The sequence below is a fragment of the Nerophis lumbriciformis genome, linkage group LG04, assembly GCF_033978685.3.
Source record: "Nerophis lumbriciformis linkage group LG04, RoL_Nlum_v2.1, whole genome shotgun sequence".
Classification (NCBI taxonomy): Eukaryota; Metazoa; Chordata; class Actinopteri; order Syngnathiformes; family Syngnathidae; genus Nerophis; species Nerophis lumbriciformis.
Genome location: NC_084551.2, coordinates 23,756,631 through 23,778,811, shown reverse-complemented (window position 1 = coordinate 23,778,811; position 22,181 = coordinate 23,756,631). Strand labels below are relative to the sequence as shown.

The window sequence follows — 22,181 nt, the reverse complement described above, 5'->3', positions numbered from 1 at the left end:
AGTAACATACACACATCCTGACGCATACTCATTACAAGGAAGCCCATTTAGCAGCCTACACCATTGCCAAGGTCTTTGTTTAGATTGCATTCATAGGTTGATCATTATTTGAGAGCAATTTTGGTGGTTCTAATAAACTTAGTGTTCTCTAGGTTTCCTAGAAAGGAGACAAAATCAGGACAGCTGACAGGAAATGGAAAATACATACCTCTAATTGCAGCAAAACTGGATGATTTGTTGAGGTCTTAAATATTTTCAAGACTAAAGTAATACGTCACCTTTTCAGATTGAGTGTCAATGTTTTTTGTGGCTTATCTATTAGAGGCATTTTTACGGTCCAGTCAAATAGATATTGCAATTGTGTTTGTTAATGAAGGAAATCGGTAGTAGACGACTACAGTGGCCAAACATATTCCTGTCATTTTACATTGCCCATTCAGTCGGGAAAGCATGATGAACTTTTAAAAAAGCCTATGAAAGGGTCTAAAAATATAAGCATAACACACATACCACAAGTGTAAATACCCTCACTGACACACTTTCAGTACATTCACAGATGCAGAACCTCATATAAAAATAGAGTTTCACACACTCGCATAAGCACTACTGCAAACACAAGATAAACGTAGCTTTAATTAATGTCAGGCCCTATTTTTGGAATACCAATGGAGGGTCGTGAACTGTAGCATATAAGCCCTCATAGTTTTGACACTGAATTGCCTGGCTCCAAATATACCCCGGAGTCTAACTTAAGATCTGGAGGGGTGCCTGCAGTGTTTGTTCAGTTGCAGCAGTACCAAAAGGTTAGTAGGATATCCACTTAAAAGAAAACAATTATTTTGTGATGGTGATTCTTTTTTTAACCCTCGGATCTCCATGGGTGATACAACAAGTAGATCAGAACTTTTCAAGTTTGTTCAGTAAGTGGGTCATATTAGTACAAGAAGTACTATGTTATACTTGTTAATCAATCGACCTTCTTATGTTCTACTTTCTTTGTTCCTAATGAACTCCCTTTTTGTTTCTTTTTCCTCTGCAGGTTTTGCTCTGTCCATCTTCCAGCAGGACTGTTTCAAGCAGATTGTACGAAATAACTGAACACAGATCATGGCTGTCGCTGGATGTCCCGATTATTTCTTGCATCATCCCAATTATCAGGTAAAATACATTATTCTGTCAGCGTAAGATTATTTACAGAGCTTTGCTCAATAGAAGATTGTTTAAACTTTTAAACCTAAATAAAAGTGATTTTATGAGAATGCTGACATAATGTTAAAGAGTATACTCACTATAAACTAGCCATTAACGAGGTATATGTAAAAAAATATGTCATAAATCCAATGATGGTTTGTTACAAGGACCGAATTGTGAACTTTTCCCTGAGTAAACAGCCAGTGTCTTTTTATTTAAAACTGTATTGTGGATGGTAAAAAAATCTAACTGTCAGCTATTATAGGTTGCCTTGTTTATCTCTTGGAAGAGGCATCTCCCGTATCAAAGAAATATTCACAAAGTTATTCTGGCTTCAGGCTCCCAGTCTCTGCAGGGAAAGTTACCTTTTTCAGTTTTAATAGTAGCAGCAGCACTATTAACAGGACTGTAAAAAAACTTTAAATTTATTGCACGTCATGACCACAGCACTCTATTATGATGCTAATGCGTTCATAGCAGACAAAAGAAAAGCCAACTGGCCCTAGATGGATTTTATTACAAAAAAGACAAAGATGGAACTATCGAAGAAAAAGTGATTTTCATGAATAAGTTTCATTTTTACTGGAGCTACAAGTACCATGCCGAAGCCATGCGGTGCGCTTTGACCGCGTGGTGTTGCCCCAGGATGCAATGACATCTTTGCAGGTGCAGGCCAAAAATGTTTTATTATGACAAAAGGAAAGCTCAGTAGAAGCAGCACAAAAATGAAAGTATGAAAAAAGCAAGGAAGCACGGCGGGTACCTCATGGAAACTTTAATGTGGACAACAAGATATAAAGCAAGAACCAACGTATGAGGATGCAACAGGAAGCATCAAGCAAAAGAGTCCAAACAATCCAAAATAGCAATGACCGTGCGACCTGAAACACACGTAGCAAGCAGCTCAACCTACTGTAGATAGTGCTGATTAGGGCCGCACGATTAATCGCAATGATATCGAGGTTTTAATTAGTGTTGTAAATAATCGCAAGAGGCTAAGGTTTTTTTTCCTCCACCGTCACCGGCGTTTAAGTGACAGACATATTCGCAATCAGAATTGTTGAGCCTTGCCGTTTGTTCGTCTCTCGCTTCAGACAGCAAGAAAGACGTCTTATTTTGTGGATCTCTCTTAGCACCCGAGCGCATTTATTTAGCTGTAGAATTAACTGAACAGAGTGACCCCTCTTTTTACTCATTCACAATCTTTGTCTCGGCATAAACTAGAGCGATGCGACGCTGCTAACACACACATACAGAGAGCCTCGGGACTGCCGCAAAGTAACACCAATTCGGAGGAAATAAGTAAGATTTCAAAGCCAAATATGCCGTTGTGGGAATAGCTCAGCTTCAAATCGGATGGGCGATATTTGCGCATCATCACGAACAAAATAGCGAAAATGCCACAATCACGTGATAGCAATAAACAAAAAGACAATGTCTGACCTAATTTTTCCAATTGTAAAAAAATATGTATTTCAGTCAAATTTTTTGCTTACATTTACCTTCCAATTATGGTATAATTATAAACAATTCTACAATAATGAGAATAAAAGTTTAAATAATTTTAAATGAATACTTGCATTAATGATATACATTATAAATACATTACAGTATAAACAATGTAGAGTTTTTATCAAATATTTATTCAGTTTAAGAGCATGATGTAGACAACAGCACAGGTCTGTCTGCATAAAGCTAAATATATTTTGAAGTAAATTATTGCATATTGGTTTAATGTGTGGCACCATGAAACAAGAATATGTTGATTGACAGTCTAAAAGTAACTGTCTTCCTTGAATTATTTCTGCAGTTGTATGCATTTTTATGTATAAAATATAAAAATTGCAAATCGGATCGCAATTTTAGAGAGAAAAATCTCAATTGGGTTTTTTTTCTCAAAATCGTGTAGCCCTAGTGCTGACTACTAATTCCACACATGTATGCCACCAGTGCAAGGCAAAGCTGCTCCAAACCAGAATACAAAATAAATCTGACAAAAAAATAATACACAAAAGTATGTTAAATACTTGGAATTGTGTCTTGTCACGTATCCTTCTGTTAGTACAATACAGTTAAAATAGGCTTATTTCAGACATATTTACAAATAATGATTACTGTATTTTTCGGACTACAAAGTGCACTTAAAATCCTTTCATTTTCTCAAAAATTGACAGTGTGCCTCACCGGTTTCATCAACACATACAAAAGCAATTTGCAGTTATGTTGTTATGATAGAATATATATTAAATGACAGCTAACGCTAGCTATCCAAATTGCTATTATAAGCTAACAACACCTGAAGCTAATGTGCGTGATTGTGATACGTACGTGCGTAATTACGTCATTGCGGCCTTCTAGGCATCCGTGTACTGTAAATGTTGCAAAAAGCCTCTTTAACTAAATTCCTCAATAAAATACATAATTAGCTATGATGCATTTCACTTCTACATGTTTAATGAAATTATACACAAACATTTAATAAAGTCAAACACAAATAAGGCAACAAGAGAAATATCCCACACCTGTCTTTTCTTAAGTAAATCTGCACAGGAGATATGGGCATCTACATCAACAATATAATTTGCCTAAATGGCTGGACAGGACGTATTTAAAAAAAAATACAAATAATATATATATATATATATATATATATATATATATATATATACATTTTTTAATTGTATTATTTTACTAAAGTGTAAGTTAATAAAATCAAAGCAATAAAATACAAAATGATATAATTTTTAAAAAGTGCACTGAATTTTATATAAAAACTCAGCCAGGCTTTTGTCCCAATGTCCAACAGTCAGAAAGTCGTCCTCTCAGTAAATTATGAATTCATGAGGGTCAGACGGGTCCTTATGGTCCATTTCAGCTGTAAATGACAATATATAAATCATAAACGTTAGTGTTTATCTCACGGTGACAACACATCAGATTTAGCGTTAGCCTGTTAGGAATACTGGAGCATTCGGTTCCATTGGGTTGAGGCTATCAACTACACAAATGCCGTGTCACTGACTACTTTTACTGCTTTTACTTCGTTCCACTCGTTTACTGCCTCCTGTATTTCACATTTATCCTGACACAATGTGGTCTCAGTCCCGGTGAGCAGCTCCATTCGCCGCTTCGAAGTCCGGTTGCAGACTGCATTTTCTTCTGTAAATACGTTTAAAACAGTCTGTCCACTTGTCATAGCTTTGCCTATCAAAATGAAGTTTATAAAAATTAATAAACAGCATTTAACTGCAGTTTAAACAATATTGCCGAGGAAAAACACTGCAAGATAGTTCCACTGATCAGCGTTCTTCAGCACACAGATGTCCCATAACTAGGGGTGTAACGGTACGTGTATTTGTATTGAACCGTTTCGGTAGGGGGGTTTCGGTTCGGAGGTGTACCGAACGAGTACACATGCTAGCAGCGACTGGGCTAGGACAACATGTAAAAGCCAGAGCTGGAAGACTCCTGCCTCGTTAAGATCTCCCGTTTGGGAACACTTTGGCTGCGCGAGACAACAATGGAGGACGGAGGTTTGCCGACATTGTTCAGCAGCTGCTTCTGACAACACGTCAAACATGTGTTGCACCTTTCCTGCTTCCGGCTCCCAGACCGTAGTCGAGGAGCGCAGGGGAGACACTCCTCCAGGGCTGATGTATTCTCGGGGGCAATACCCTTCACTCTACCCGGCAGTGGGTCTCCACAGCTCTGTACTCCAGGGTAAATGACGAGTGCGGTGATTAGTTGCAAATCGTGGCTTTATTGAGGTCTTGCACACAGCAAATCCAACAAAACACTAGCCACTCCCCGCACTCACGCTACCGCTCCCTCACCTTACATGCTGTCACATATTAAAGGGCCACACACACACATACGCTACTCTCATAACACATGCTAACCCATTTGAAGCGTCACCACCACATTCAAGCAGCCTCTCCTCGGTGAGTCAGGCAGGGCTAAAGCAATAACAAATGTTTTTATAGCAGCAGATATAAGTCCATATTGCATTAAAAATTAGATTTTGACCCACTTCTATGGTGGAAGAACAATGAGCCCATATATCCTCTTACTGCCAAGTTAGCCAGGCTGGGGGGGGAAAAGAAAACTTAATCTGAGGCTGAGTTGACTTGAAACTGTTTAATGTTGCACTTTTTATATGTAGAAGAAAAGTTTTGTCATTTTATTTAATCTGACCAACAACTTGAGGCAGTTTAATGTTGATTAACGTGGACCCCGATTTAAACAAGTTGAAAAACTTATTGGGGTGTTACCATTTAGTGGTCAATTGTACGGAATATGTACTGTGCAATATACTAATAAAAGTCTCAATCAATCAATTAAAAAAAGCACATTATATGTAGAAAGGTTTTGTTAAGAAACCATTCTGAGCCTTATCTTATTTAGTTTTTATTTTATATATGTTGACCACATTAACCCTGGCAATGAACCCTGTGTGTATATGTATGTTATGCCATTGTTTACAAATTTGGTAAACAAATAACCAAAAAATTTATATTTTGTTGTTTTCTTACTGTACCGAAATTAACCGAACCGTGACCTCTAAACCGAGGTATGTACCGAACCGAAATTTTTGTGTACCGTTACACCCCTACCCATAACAGTTCCTGCAAGTCAAAAATTTATTTTGTTCTTCTTTCTCTCCTTTGTCAAGTATGTTTAATAAAAATACATAAGAAATAAAAAATAAACAAGTTGTCCCGCATACTCTAATAGTGGCTGAAATTTTGAATATAACGTTTTAGAAACGTACCAACTGTGGTCAACCGACAGCCCAACACGACCCTGTAAAGTTCTTGCAGGAACTTTTCAAAGTACCACCTCGCTACTAAGAACTAAAATAGTTCCTGTGGAACTTTATTTACCCATGTAGTTTTGGATGGAAATGCAGGCGGGACTTTATTTAAAGTTCCTGTAAAAGTTCTTACGGTGGAAAGGGGCCTCTTATTCCAGTTGAAGGCAGGTAAGGCTATGATAGCTGGGGCTAAACATTAACAACCATGTTTAATGTTTGCTGGATATCACATGGTTGCATTTGTTTTACTTGAGTTGAGCAATTACGCTGTGAATGCAATGTTAGGATTTCAAAATTAATGGTAAAAATATAGTTCTATGTACTGCAGCTACTGTATGTTTCAGAACAATCAGAATCACAATCACTTTATTAATCCCAGAGAGGAAATTAAAATTTTCAGCACAATCTCATTCAAGATCAAACAAACATTACAGGGAGACAGAACAGGATCGCTGACGGGTCTGCCAACTTCCGGCGGCCCTTACAAAAAAGCTGAGATACAGGTAAACAAAGGGGGGGAGGGGTTGGGGGGGGGGGTAAATAAATAAAAAATACATTAAAAAAGTCAAAGGTCAGTGCTGCTTTTTAGCTCAAATTACTTCTTACATTGTAGCTCTTACTTTGGTAAATTAAGTTTAGCCTACTCCTTAAAGCCTTATGATATACTACAGATTGACATTTACGATAAAATTGCTTTCTGATTGAATATCTTATATAGTGAGTATACCAGGCTCCCATTCCAGGCATTTACTCTTTAGAGTGTAGCCAAGTTTGAACAGTCCTAATTTTTGTGTGCACCCTATTGGACATCTTAATGAAAACCACCACTGCCACCTCCGAATGTGCTTTTATTTTGTTCACGTTATTTATTGACAAATTAAAGTCTAATTCTAAAGGAATTCTAATGGAAAAACAAGTTTCCTTTATATGCTGAATTGTGTTTCATTGTATCGTTAAATCATATCCAATTGTATTTCCAATCTGCAAAGTATGTGACAATACGTCTACAAAATGCCACAATTTCAGATGGCCAATTTGAATATTGCACTCCGAATTGCTTCGGCAGTTTCCGTATATTCGGGGTGGGATGACGTCACAAGGGTAACTCGCCTGCACTCTGCCTATATGATATCATCAGATCAGTTATACTGAAAATACGTAAAAATTGGAAAGAGATGTGCCATTTATCATTCACAATCCCTATGTAAGACACAAATCAATTTAAGTTGAACCCGACTTAAACAAGTTGAAAAACTTATTCGGGTGTTGCCATTTAGGGGTCAATTGTACGGAATATGTACTTCACTGTGCAATCTACTAATAAAAGTTTCAATCAATCAATCAATCAGTCAATCAACACGTTTTTCTTTTTTGTAAGCATTCGAAATCGTAAAAAAAAAGTCCGCTAACAATTGAGTCAACGGGGATCCTCCATTCTGCCCACAAAGCCTTCTAAATAACCATCCAATGATACTCCATTTACATGTCATTACCTGAATATTAACCAAATATTAGTGATATTTTTGTTACAAGCGCTAACGCATGTAACCTATTTTCTAGAGGCGCATTGATCACGGAGAGGTAGCTTGCTCTCTGCTGCTACTGAGCAGGCCAGTGTCCTGCTACTGCTGTGAAGATCGCATTTTAGCTGGTAAAGTTAATTCAAGAGTATAAATTATGCCTCTCACTTGAATAATAGGAGCATTTAGCCATTAATCCGGAAGTTGCTGATCTGTGACATTCAACATATACCCAGACATGACAAGATCAAAGACGAGTGTCTGCAGCAACTTTTTTAACCCTTTGTGTGGATTATGATTAATTGTTCATCTAAACGGGAAATAAGGACAATCTATCAGTCGTCATCCCAGTGAGAGTAGACATTATACAGTAAGTGATCGTTTTATATGTTCAGTTTATTTCTTGTTCAGCCCTGAGCAATACTGCAACATGATGCTGTAGTGTTTCACTAAAACTGGATCTATTTATCACGCAGCTTCTAGGATGCCTAAAGTGGGACCCGGGGGCCAAAATACACACATTATTATTGACTTCTTTCAAGCTGCACATTCATGTCCACATGGATACACATTATACTGGTACTTTAAGGAAAATGGTCAAATATTCGACAGTTTTAACTAAATTTAAACAACTAAATGCCCTATATTTAACTGTATCATTCTCATGACCAAGCTTCATCAGGAGTTGTTAAAATGTTCTAATCTAATATTGGCTCATATTCAATCATTTGTCATAACATTTGACCCCTCTCTGACCTATTTTAAAGGCATAGCTTTGACATGCGTCACAGGTTTTTTGTTTTTGTTTAGAGTTGCTGATTTTAAAAGCTTCAAACTTGTTTCTGGCCTACCACTGACCCCATTTGAAAGGCACAACGCTCAACCCCATGAGCTCTCTTCAACTTCATCAATATGAAAGGGCACTTGTATGATCCATGTCAAAACTTGGCCTCCCACAGTTCTGCCTTGACCTCTCTTATCTCAGTGTAATGTTTGTGTGTGCTGTGTTTGAGTGTGAACGAGACTGAGAAAGAGCAGGGTTAAAAAGAAAGACAACAAAGGCCCAAGTTGGCTTTTCTTTGTTGTCTCGTTTCGCCTCGCCACTGGTTTGGGTTGAGGCTTTATTAGCCTCGTAACCAAATGCAGGGGACTGGCATGGCTGAAAATTATGCTAAATGGCCACTGTCTATGGGATTAAATCCCCTCGTGAAATTCTACCAATTGTCCACAGAAGCATGAGCGGATGTCTGGGTTTGGTTTTTTTTGTGGTAAGATGCACAAAAGAGTTGAAGGTATACTTTAAATATCTTGTGTGTGTTTGCGTATGTGTGTGGGTTAGCTAATATACTCCCAGACAGCCACACAAAACAGCATTCAAGACCAGTATATGGTGTGAAAGAGTCTATACATCTTTGCTCAGTGGAGCTGAACCATTGCCATCTTGTCTTGAATGCACGTACACACAAACATGCGCTGTACCATCCCACCAACGAACCAGCGTAGTGGGGTTGCTTGGATGACTGGCTAGGGGATCAGTCACAGTCTGGTAGCCGGACCCCTGGACAGGATAGTTGCTACGTGAAGGAGAAAACCAAGTGATGCAATGTTGATTACATTATTTTCTGTCTGAATGATGCTGGTCTCTTTGAGATTCAAAATTTGACTTTCAGTCTGACCAACAGACCTTAAACCTGAGACAAACACAGAACAAATGCAAACTAATGATTGGATGTGCTTGGGTTGTTTGGTATAGAGGAGGTACAGTGAGGGTACAGAACTGTGGAGTGGCACTGTCTACATTCAGGCTGGATTTTCTCCCATGTGGCCTCATGCAGATCATGGCAATGAAGGCAGAAAAAACCCCTGATATCTGTATATATGGGCTAGGCCTAAATCATATGCAGATGGGAATGGCATAATCATTTACTAATTGATTGACTATTAAACAGTTACCGGTAATTGTTTAGGGCTAATAAATGTTGATAAATCATGTTTTTACGCAGTTATGAACAATTTGTGCATTACTTGGCTAGAAACAGTAGTCGCTATTGAATAAGCATGAAATGGGAAGATGAGCTCCATCCACAATTGCCGGTTTGGATGGCTGTTCATCCATCTATTTCCTACCGCTTATCCCTTTCGGGGTCGCGGGGAGTGCTGGAGCCTATCTCAGCTGCATTCGGGCGCAAGGCGAGGTACACTCTGGACAAGTCGCCACTTCATCGCAGGGCCAACACAGATAGACAGACAACATTCACACTCAAATTTACACACTAGGGCCAATTTTTAGTGTTGCCAATCAACCTATCACCAGGTGCATGTCTTTGGAGGTGGGAGGAACCCACGCAGTCACAAGGAGAACATGCAAACTCCACACAGAATGGTGTTTCTCAAACCAGCGTGAACTGTGTCTCAACGATGGCGGAAAGCCTTTTTTCAACATGTTTGAACACAAAGCCAACACAGATTGGCACGCTAGCACCCCGGAAAGACGGCGGAGTGATTCACCCTCCACTCGGCATCAACCGCAATTCCACCGTGTAGATCCTTGATAAGCCTGTGATGCTTCCGCATTTAACTCATGCCACCTCCGTATAATTATTGTGTTTACATCATGAAGGTCCGGGAGGAAAATATGATTGCCCGATTATGGCGGTGTCAACACAGTATTATTACGGGGCTGTTTTATCCTAGATGAAAACCAACGATTCCCATCCAATCTGATGAAGCTTGAGAGGCGCTACAAAGAGAAATGGGCAAAGAGTAATGGGTGAAACTGCCCAAAGATAGGTGTGCCAAGCTTGTGGCTTCGTATTCTAAAAGACTTAAAGGGGAACAGCACTTTTTTTAGGAATTTTGGCTATTGATCACAATCATTATGAGAGACGAGAAGACAAAACGTTTTTTTTTGTGTTCTGACATAAATATCTGCTCGTTCTAGGTAGCTAGCAATGCAGCTAATCGGAACAATCAATTCTACCACTAAATCACTTTAAAAATGCATTCACCAATATTTCATTTATGTTCCGTAACCCGTATCATAACCAAGCTTTAACGACATTGTTATTGTATGAGCGAACACGGAGGAAATCCTTATCTATCGTAATAACACATCGGCGTACTTCGGTATTAGCCATAAAAGCTAACGACAGCCAAAGATAAGCGAGCTTCTACTTTAGCACGAAACACGTTTGAGTTTGTAATGCACAACACTGCGATAAAACACCAATTTGTACTGACTGAAAAACAAACAATCATATTACAGTATTTGTACAGTATTGTCCCACATTTCATGTTTTGTTTGTACACAGCTAGCCAGACAGCCTATCCATACTTGCCAACCTTGAGACCTCCGATTTCGGGAGGTGGGGGATGGGGTGGGGGCGGGGGGCGTGGTTGGGCTCGTGGTTAAGAGGGGAGGAGTATATTTACAGCTAGAATTCACCAAGTCAAGTATTTCATATACCGTATATATATATATATATATATATATATATATATATATATATATATATATATATACATATATTTATATATATATATATATATATATATATATATATATATATATATATATATATATATATATATATATATATATAATAAAATAAATATATATTTATAGCTAGAATTCACTGAAAGTCAAGTATTTCTTATATATATATATATATATATATATATATATAATTTCAGTGTTCATTTATTTACACATATACACACACATAACACTCATCTACTCATTGTTGGGTTAAGGGTTGAATTGTCCATCCTTGTTCTATTCTCTGTCACTATTTTTCTAACCATACTGAACACCCTCTCTGATGATGCATTGCTGTGTGGCACGCACAAAAGTGCTTTCATCAAATGCACTAGAGTCTGGAATCTTCCATCTCTCCCTAGCATGGCCCAAAACCGGTCAATCTTTGCTTCCTGAGGAAGATCTTCACTGCCAAGCACTTGGTAGTCCACTACTTCTTCCTGGAGACTATCCAGGTCCAATCGCAGCTGCGGCTTTGAACTTACAAGCGTATTTCTTCATCTTACTCGTCGTCGGCGTCGCCATGGCTGTATCTTCCTCGTTCTTTTGCTTCGTCTCCTTGTTGTGTGCGCAGTTGTGCACTGCACTCTCTAAAAGCCCTAGATGTTATTGTCACATATGCATGTACAGTGATTGGCAGTATTGCCCTGTTTAAGAGTGTCACAACATTGCTGTTTACGGCAGACAAACTGCTTTACGGTAGACGAAAACGTGACTGCTGTTGTTGTGTGTTGTTACTGCGCTGGGATGACGTTAATGAAACTGGCCCAAAACCGGTCAATCTTTGCTTCCTGAGGAAGATCTTCACTGCCAAGCACTTGGTAGTCCACTACTTCCTCCCAGAGGCTATCCAGGTCCAATCCCAGCTGCGGCTTGGAACTTACAAGCGTATTTCTTCATCTTACTCGTCATCGGCGTCACCATGGCTGTATCTTCCTCGTTCTTCTGTTTCGTCTCCTTGTTGTGTGCGCAGTTGTGCACTGCACTCTCTAAAAGCCGTAGATGTTATTGTCATATATGCATGTACAGTAGATGTTTAAGAGTGTCACAACATTGCTGTTTACGGCAGACGAACTGCTTTACAGTAGACGAAAACGTGACTGCTGTTGTGTGTTGTTACCGCGCTGGGAGGACGTTAATGAAACTGCCTAACAATAAACCCACATAAGAAACCAAGAACTCGCCCTCGATCATTCTACAGTTATAACGTGATTGGGCAGGCACGCTGTTTATATTGTGGGAAAGCGGATTCAGGTCCGCATGGAGCTGGAGGGGGCGTGGCCTCCAGGTCCGCCTGAATTTCGGGAGATTTTCGGGAGAAAATTTGTCCCGGGAGGTTTTCGGGAGACGTGCTGAATTTCGGGAGTCTCCCGGAAAATCAGGGAGGGTTGGCAAGTATGAGCGTATCTTGCAAGCGTTTTTATTATCATCTTTAAAACCGTAATGAAAAAAAAAAACGTGTCTTATTGTCTCTCATAACGATTGTGAATGATATGCAAAATTCCAAAAAAAAAGCAGTTTCCTCTTTAAGGCTCTAATTACTGCCAAAGGTGCATCAACAAAGGATCTAAATACTTATGCACATGTGATTTTTTTGTTTTTTATATTTGCAAAAGTTTCTACATTTCAGTTTTTTTCTGTCAAGATGGGGTGCTGAGTGTACATTAATGAGAAATAAAATTAACTTTTTGGATTTTAGCAAAGGGTTGCAACGAAACAAAGAGTGACAAATTTAAACGGGGTTAATACTTTCTGTACCCACTGTAAATACTTACATCGTGTATATAAAACACGGAGAGGGAAGTCTGGGCTTATCTGCTTAGGCTGCTGCCCCCGCGATCCGACCTCGGATAAGTGGAAGAAGATGAATGGATGAGTTTTTTGGATGATTTTTAGAGCGCTTTATAGGCGGAATAGAGCAAATTACCTCTATTGTTGCTAGTGTTTATTTACAAGTTAGAATGCATCAAAAAAGAAAAACATATCTGCTTGTCTCACAAAACACATTGTGAATGATGGACACAATTGAAAAAAAGTGCAGGTCCCTTTTAAGCAGAAATGCTACAGAGGTATATTTAAAAAAAGGTTAAAATTGTATGATCATGTACAGTATTTCACAATTGCGCTATATCTCGGGATATTTAATTTATGTAGCCATAATTATTCAACCAAGCTTTTATTTTGAGAAAGGGACCTTTTTGGGTGAAATGCTACGTTGAGCTCTATTGTCACAGTGAGTCATTGCGCTCTGAAGCTATCATTAGGTCTTTTTTCCTTGTCAACAAAGTAACTTTAAATGTGATTTGAAGTCCAACGCAAGGGAGCATTACACAGAGGCTGTCCAAAAACCTCTAAATGAATTACCAAGTCACTTTTGATAGCGATATAATATATAGGGGAAACTGCAAATTATTAAAACGTTGTTTAAAACAAAGATATACTGTACTTCATACAGTGCCAGCTTGCAAAAAGCACATGACTTACAGATGCTAACTTTTGAATTTTACGACAGAAACTAAAGACACAAAAGTGCGTCCTAATGATTACATGATGGTGCACTAAGGTCTTGTGATTTTCAATGTATTCTCTTTGGGAGCAGCAAAAATAGACAGGCTTGCATCAACCAAGCTGTTTCTGCTCTAGAGGAGTGTGCTGTGTAAGAGAGACAGTATCTGCCATCATCATTCATCCGCCCTGGGACATTCTGTTCTTGCTCTTGCAAAAGCCCTGCATGGGAAGCACATTTACACACTGCACACACTTATTTTCAATGGCTGACTGGCAAGTGCTGCAAGTACAAGGAACTTAATCCAAAGTTCATGTATTTTGAAACATACTATATGCACATACTGGGTCTATACATTAAGACAAACAAGGAGCCATATATTTATATCTAAAATCTAGCAGTGTATTAGATGCCTGCCATTTACTTATAAATATAAAAAAATTTGGTTCCATTATTCAAGTTTTTTTTAAATTACTCATTGCTGTTCTCATATATATATATATGTGGCAATATAGGTGGAAATAAATACTGATAAAGTTGAGGAATGCTCATCAAACACTTATTTGGAACATCCCACAGGTGTGCATGCTAATTGGGAACAGGTGGGTGCCATGATTGGGTATAAAAACAGCTTCCCAAAAAATGCTCAGTCTTTCACAAGAAAGGATGGGGCGAGGTACACCCCTTTGTCCACAACTGCGTGAGCAAATAGTCAAACAGTTTAAGAACAACGTTTCTCAAAGTGCAATTGCAAGACATTTAGGGATTTCAACATTTACGGTCCATAATATCATCAAAAGGTTCAGAGAATCTGGAGAAATCACTCCACGTAAGCGGCATTGCCGGAAACCAACATTGAATGACCGTGACCTTTGATCCCTCAGACGGCACTGTATCAAAAACTGACATCAATCTCTAATGGATATCACCACATGGGCTCAGGAACACTTCAGAAAACCACTGTCACTACATACGGTTTGTCGCTACATCTGTAAGTGCAAGTTAACGCTCTACTATGCAAAGCGAAAGCCATTTATCAACAACATCCAGAAACGCCGCTGGCTTCTCTGGGCCCGAGATCATCTCAGATGGACTCATGCAAAGTGGAAAAGTGTTCTGTGGTCTGACAAGTCCACATTTCAAATTGTTTTTGGAAATATTCGACATCGTGTCATCCGGACCAAAGGGGAAGCGAACCATCCAGACTGTTATCGACGCAAAGTTCAAAAGCCAGCATCTGTGATGGTATGGGGGTGTATTAGGGGCCATGGCATGGGTAACTTACACATCTGTGAAGGCACCATTAATGCTGAAAGGTACATACAGGTTTTGGAACAACATATGCTGCCATCTAAGCACCGTCTTTTTCATGGACGCCCCTGCTTATTTCAGCAAGACAATGCCAAGCCACATTCAGCACGTGTTACAACAGCGTGGCTTCGTAAAAAAAGAGTGCGGGTACTTTCCTGGCCCGCCTGCAGTCCAGACCGGTCTCCCATCGAAAATGTGTGGCGCATTATGAAGCGTAAAATACGACAGCGGAGACCCCGGACTGTTGAACGACTGAAGCTCTACATAAAACAAGAATGGGAAAGAATTCCACTTTCAAAGCTTCAACAATTAGTTTCCTCAGTTCCCAATCGTTTATTGAGTGTTGTTAAAAGAAAAGGTGATGTAACACAGTGGTGAACATGCCCTTTCCCAACTACTTTGGCACGTGTTTCAGCCATGAAATTGTAAGTTGATTATTATTTGCAAAAAAAAAATAAAGTTTATGAGTTTGAACATCAAATATCTTGTCTTTGTAGTGCATTCAATTGAATATGGGTTGAAAAGGATTTGCAAATCATTGTATTCCGTTTATATTTACATCTACCACAATTTCCCAACTCATATGGAAACGGAGTGTGTATATATATATATACAGTTAGGTCCATAAATATTTGGACATTGACACAATTTTCAGTATTCCAGCACTGTACAACACCACAATGAATTTGAAATGAAACAATCAAGATGTGCTTTAAGTGCAGACTTTGAGCTTTAATTTGAGGGTATTTACATCCAAATCAGGGGAACGGTGTAGGAATTACAACCCATTTTATAAGTGCCTTCCACTTTTTAAGGGACCAAAAGTAATTGGACAAACTAATATAATCATAAATAAAATTGTCATTTTTTAATACTTTGTTGCAAATCCTTTGCAGTCAATGACAGCCTGAAGTGTGGAACACATAGACATCACCAGACGCAGGGTTTGGTCCCTTGTGATGCTTTGCCAGGCCTCTGCTGCAGCTGTCTTCACTTCCTGCTTGTTCTTTGGGCATTTTCCCTTCAGTTTTGTCTTCAGCAAGTGAAATTCATGCTCAATTGGATTCAGGTCAGGTGATTGACTTGGCCATTGCAGGACATTCCACTTTTTTGCCTTAAAAAAATATTTGGTTGCTTTCGCAGTATGCTTGGGGTCATTGACCATCTGCATTGTGAAGCGCCGTCCAATGACTTTTGAAGCATTTGGCTGAATATGAGCAGATAATATTGCCCCAAACACTTCAGAATTCATTCTGCTGCTTTTGTCAGCTGTCACATCATCAATAAATATAAGAGATCAAGATCCACTGGCAGCCATGCATGCCACTACCACCACCATGCTTCACTGATGAGGTGGTATGCTTTGGATCTTGAGCAGTTCCTTCCCTCCTCCATACTCTTCTCTTTCCATCATTCTGCTACAAGTTGATCTTGGTCTCATCTGTCCATAAGATGTTGTTCCAGAACTGCACAGGCTCTTTTAGATGTTTCTTGGCAAACTCTAATCTGGCCTTCCTGTTTTTGAGGCTCACCGATGGTTTACACCTTGTGATAAACCCTCTGTATTTCCTCTGGAGAAGTCGTCTCTTAATTGTTGACTTGGACACAGATACACCTACCTCCTGGAGACTTTTCTTCATCTGGCCAACTGTTGTGAAGGGCTTTTTCTTGACAAGGGAAAGGATTTTTCTGTCATCCACCACACTTGTTTTCCGTGGTCTTCCAGGTCTTTTGGTGTTGCTGAGCTCACCAGTGTGTTCTCTCTTTTTAAGAATGTACCAAACAATTGATTTGGCCACACCTAATGTTTTTGCTATCTATCTGATGGCTTTGTTTTGATTTTTCAGCCTAATGATGGCTTGCTTCACTGATAGTGACAGCTCTTTGGACATCATATTAAGAGATGACCTCCCCAGATTCCAAATGAATATACCACACTTGAAATGCCATCTAGGCCTTTTATCTGCTCTTTGTAAATGAAATAAATGAAAAAAAAACAAGGGAATAACACAAACGTGGCCATGGAACAGCTGAGTAGCCAATTGTCCAATTACTTTTGGTCCCTTAAAAAGTGGAAGGCACATATAAAATGTGTTGTAATTCCTACACCGTTCACCTGATTTGGATGTAAATACCCTCAAATTAAAGCTCAAAGTCTGCACTTAAAGCATATCTTGATTGTTTCATTTCAAATCCATTGTGGTGTTGTACAGAGCTGGAATACTGAAAATTGTGTCAATGTCCAAATATTTATGGACCTAACTGTATATATATATATATATATATATATATATATATATATATATATATATATATATATATATATATATATATATATATATATATATATATATATATGTATAAATTCACCTATTTATTAATGACCTACACTTATTTCGACGGTTTTCTCATATGCACAATGAGGTTTGAACGAATACTTGTGCCATACATCGTTTGACCACTGCGGTTCTACATATGCACCTCAAGTATATCTTCCTGAGTTTTGCATAACAGGGCTATTTTTCAGAAATGTATACCTCTGACAAAAGGCCATCAACAAATGTCCATTTCGAAGTACACTATTTCTCAGTAAGACATACATCATTGTTTAGGGTGGCTTTAAGACTGTGTCTTATAGTTTATTGTGGCTTCGTATTCTAAAAGACTTAAAGTTGAACTGCAGTTTTTTGGGAATTTTGCCTATCGATCACAATCATTATGAGAGAGGAGAAGACAAAACTTTTTTTTGTGTGTTCCGACATGTTAAAATCGGCTCGTTCTCGGTAGCTAGCAATGCAGATAATGGGAGCAATCAATTCCACCATTAAATCACTTAAAAAATTAATTCACCAATATTTCATTTACGTTGCGTAACTTGTATTATAACCAAACTGTAGCGTCATTTTTATTGTATGAGCGAACACGGAGGAACTCCTTTTCTATCGTAATAACACATCGGCGTACTTAGGTATTAGCCATAAAAGCTAACTACAGCCAAAGATAAGTGATTCTTTTTTGATGGTCCTAGAGTAAAATATTATATCCATATTCTAATAATAAAATAAATAAAAAATGTGAGGCCTGTTGTGGTATACCGCTGTAATAACATTCTTAATTCTCACTTACTTAATTTTTGAAACTTTGCACTTATTTTTGTTTCCCTCAGCAGGACAATATAGACCGATCGACCAATCACAGACAAGCAAACATCATTGGGCCGGCCTTTGAACAATCGACTAACAGAAATTCGCCGAACCATCAAGGTTGGTTATCGTGTGTGTGTGTGTGCGTGTGTGTGTGTGTGTGTGTGTGTGTGTGTGTGCAAACTCTTAAACTTTTTGCATGTTCGTGCTCCCACAAATGGCGGAAATACCTGCTTGTCTACTTGAGACTCAATATGTTTTCTCCCCGATCGGTTTTGTTCACTGCAAAACCAAAATGCATCTGATTTCAAGGTTCTAATTGTTTTCCGCCGCCCGCGCTGCGCAGGGTGATCACGGGAGATGTAGTTGACTTCTCAGACGGGCCACTCAATTGCGCCAGAAAAAACAACACTGACGGCAGTACACCAAGTTCTCGTTTGATACTTTCACAGGCCACAACATTTTTGTGAGGATTTTGAAACGGGAATAGCGTTACATCCCTACTCTTTATGGTCCCCCTAGGGCAGGGGTCGGCAACCCGCGGCTCCGGAGCCGCATGCGGCTCTTTAAACACTCTGATGCGGCTCAGCTGCATACTTGCCAACCCTCCCGATTTTTCCGGGAGACTCTCGAATTTCAGTGCCCCTCCTGAAAATCTACCAGGGCAACCATTTTCCGATTTTCACCCGGACAACAATATTAAGGGCGTGCCGTGATGGCACTGCCTTTAGCGTCCTCTACGACCTGTCGTCGCGTCCGCTTTTACTAACTGCGTGCCGGCCCAGTCACATGTTGTATGCGGATTCTGCAGACACACGTAAGTGACTGCAAGGCATACTTGATCAACAGCCATACAGGTCGCACTGAGAGTGGTGATATAAACAACTTTAACACTGTTACAAATATATGCCACACTGTGAACCCACACCAAACAAGAATGACAAACACATTTCGGGACAACATCCGCACCATAACACAACATAAACACAACAGAACAAATACCCAGAATCCCTTGCAGCCCAAACTCTTCCGGGCTACATTATAAACCTCCCCCCGCTACCAGCAAACCCCAACCCCCCCCCCAACCCTGCCCACCAACATCGCACACGCCTCACAGATGAGAGTTTACAATCCTGTGTGAAGATAAAGGTAACGTTATACAGCCCTGATGTGGAGACGCTGTGCGCTGCGGTTTAGGAGTAGAAATCACATTGACCAAGTATGATAAATATTATAATTTTGCATATATTCACATTTTTTAATTGTTCAGTGAAATAGACATTTTATTATTTAGGTTGGCAGCTGACTGCACGGCGCGCCAGTAAAAGGATGACAACACAGAGAGAGAGGACGGCATGTTTGGTTCTCTGCCAGTGGATAATTTAAGTTCGGCGTTTTGTTTTTTCATTACTACAAGGAGGACTTAAATAGACATTAAGTATTTTACTTAACCTTCAACCTGACGTCTTTTTCGAAGTTAAAAACGTTTTGTTGCATGCAGAAATTTTATTTCATTTTCTCTGCAGTCGTTCCTTGATTTCATAAATGTAACCCATAATAGTTTGTTTATACATAGCACAAAGCAAAAAAAAAACTTTATATGCAGTGTTATTTAATTTTAAATTTCAAAAGAGTTTTGTGGCTCCCATTGTTTTTTTAATTTGTTAAGCGGGTCAAAATGGCTCTTTGAGTGGTAAAGGTTGCCGACCCCTGCCCTAAGGATGTAATGATAAACAGTACTAATGATACCATGATAAAACTCCCAAGTCCCGACGTTTGATATTACCATTTTAAATTCAAATTATTGATAAACCGTGATTGATAACTGCTCTTTGATAAACTCACAGACTGACTGGCGCCAGCTCGCTAGCTGAAATGCTAACATGAAAACAAGAGACATTAATGTCTTTCCCCATTAAGAAACAACATACTGCAATATAAACTTATAGATACACATTGTTGTGTGAGCAATTAAGATATTCAATTGTGCACATTGAACCTACACAAGCTGTGCTCTCTTAGACCATGTGATCATTCTATACTCTGTTTTAAGGTGTGTTGTAAAACACTATCAGTGAAGCATGAGAAACACAAAACATGCAAAATAGTGGATTTTTGAACATGATGTATTTATTTTAGTCATTAAAAAAAAACTTGTTTAAAAGATTTCAGTGTATACTGTATAAGTACTGTTCACAAGCACATTTAACAATACCGCTAAACTATGATAACTGCGATAATTTTGGTCACGATACCCGTTATATGATTATCAAGGTTGATTTTTTTTTAAATTCATAATATGCGTATTTACAAGGAATGGAATGGTTTATGAAAAATATGTGAACACTTTATTTGACCTGACTCGATTTGGAGCGCATTTGTTGTTCGAATTATGTTTTTTCTCTGTTTTACGATTCATTTTGCAGCATATGTGTTTTAATTCCGATAATATGCATGTACACTGCGCAACGTGAGGCTAAGGAAAAGCAGGAGGTGTGGGGCCTGAGGTAGATCGTGTTGTAGACAAGGAGAGTGAAGACAAACTGTCAGAGATAGAGTACCGGTATGTGTCCGTGGCGCTGTATAGTTCTGCTGGATGGGAGCACTAAACAATACATGACATAATTGATTTAAAAAAAAAAATGGTAATGGTGGATCATCAAGCTACAGTCGTGGTCAAAAGTTTACATATACTTGTAAAGAACATGTCTGTCTTGAGTTTCCAATAATTTCTACAACTCTTATTTTTTTTGATAGAGTGATTGGAGCACATACTGTACTTGTTGGTCACAAAAAACATTCATGAAGTTTGGTTCTTTTATGAATTTATTATGGGTCTACTGAAAATGTGACCAAATCTGCTGGGTCAAATGTATACATACAGCAATGTTAATATTTGGTTCCATGTCCCTTGGCAAGTTTCACTGCAATAAGGTGCTTTTGGTAGCCATCCACAAGCTTCTGGCAAGCTTCTTGTAGAATTTTTGACCACTTCTCTTGACAAAATTGGTGCAGTTCAGCTAAATTTGTTGGTTTTCTGACATGGACTTGTTTCTTCAGCATTGTCCACACGTTGAAGTCAGGACTTTGGGAAGCCCATTCTAAAGCTTTAATTGTAGCCTGATTTAGCCATTCCTTTACCACTTTTGACGTATGTTTGGTGTCATTGTCCTGTTGGAACACCCAACTGCGCTCAAGACCCAACCTCCGGGCTGATGATTTTAGGTTGTCCTGAAGAATTTTCATTGTCTCATTTACCACCAGTTCCATTGGCAGCAAAACAGGCCCAGAGAATAATACTACCACCACCATGTTTGACGGTAGGGTGGTGTTCCTGGGATTAAAGGCCTCACCTTTTTTCCTCCAAACATATTGCTGGGTATTGTGGCCAAACAGCTACATTTTTGTTTCATCTGACATCACATGGACAAAGATAAGACATTCTGCAGGAAAATTCTGTGGTCAGATGAAACAAAAATTGAGCTGTTTGGCCACAATACCCAGCAATATGTTTGGAGGAGAAAAGGTGAAGCCTTTTATCCCAGGAACACCATTCCTACCGTCAAGCATGGTGGTGGTAGTAATATGCTCTGGGCCTGTTTTGCTGCCAATGCAATTGGTGCTTTACAGAGAGTAAAGAAATGAAAAAGGAGGATTACCTCTAAATTCTTCATGACAACCTAAAATCATCAGCCCGGAGGTTGGGTCTTGAGCGCAGTTGGGTGTTCCAACAGGACAATGACCCCAAACATAAGTCAAAAGTGGTAAAGGAATGGCTAAAACAGGCTAGAATTAAAGTGTTAGAATGGCATTCCCAAAGTTCTGACTTAAACGTGTAGACAATGCTGAAGAAACAAGTCCATGTCAGAAAACCAACAAATTTAGCTGATCTGCACCAATTTTGTCAAGAGGAGTGGTTAAAAATTCAACCAGAAGCTTGTGGATGGCTACCAAAAGCGCCTTATTGCAGTGAAACATGCCAAGGGATATGTAACCAAATATTAACATTGCTGTATGTATACTTTTGACCCAGCAGATTTGGTCACATTTTCAGTAGACCCATAATAAATTCATAAAAGAACCAAACTTCATGAATGTTTTTTGTGACCAACAAGGAAGTGCTCCGATCACTCTATCACAAAAAAATAAGAGTTGTAGA

The 22,181-nt window shown here is 39.0% G+C and overlaps 1 protein-coding gene across 11 annotated transcripts in view; it reads left to right on the top strand.

Annotated features, from left to right (window-relative positions):
- grb10b (growth factor receptor-bound protein 10b) overlaps positions 1-22,181 on the top strand; it is a 165,623-nt gene that overhangs the window by 45,676 nt on the left and 97,766 nt on the right. For 7 of the 11 annotated variants that reach the window (XM_061951047.1, XM_061951049.1, XM_061951045.1 and 4 more), the window contains exons 2-3: positions 1,040-1,158; positions 18,046-18,142. In XM_061951047.1, coding sequence (XP_061807031.1) covers positions 1,108-1,158; positions 18,046-18,142 — 148 coding nt within the window. In that variant the 5' untranslated portion in view covers positions 1,040-1,107. The remainder of the gene's footprint in view (positions 1-1,039; positions 1,159-18,045; positions 18,143-22,181) is intronic. The other 4 variants (XM_061951046.1, XM_061951058.1, XM_061951054.2 and 1 more) reach the window with 2 other exon arrangements.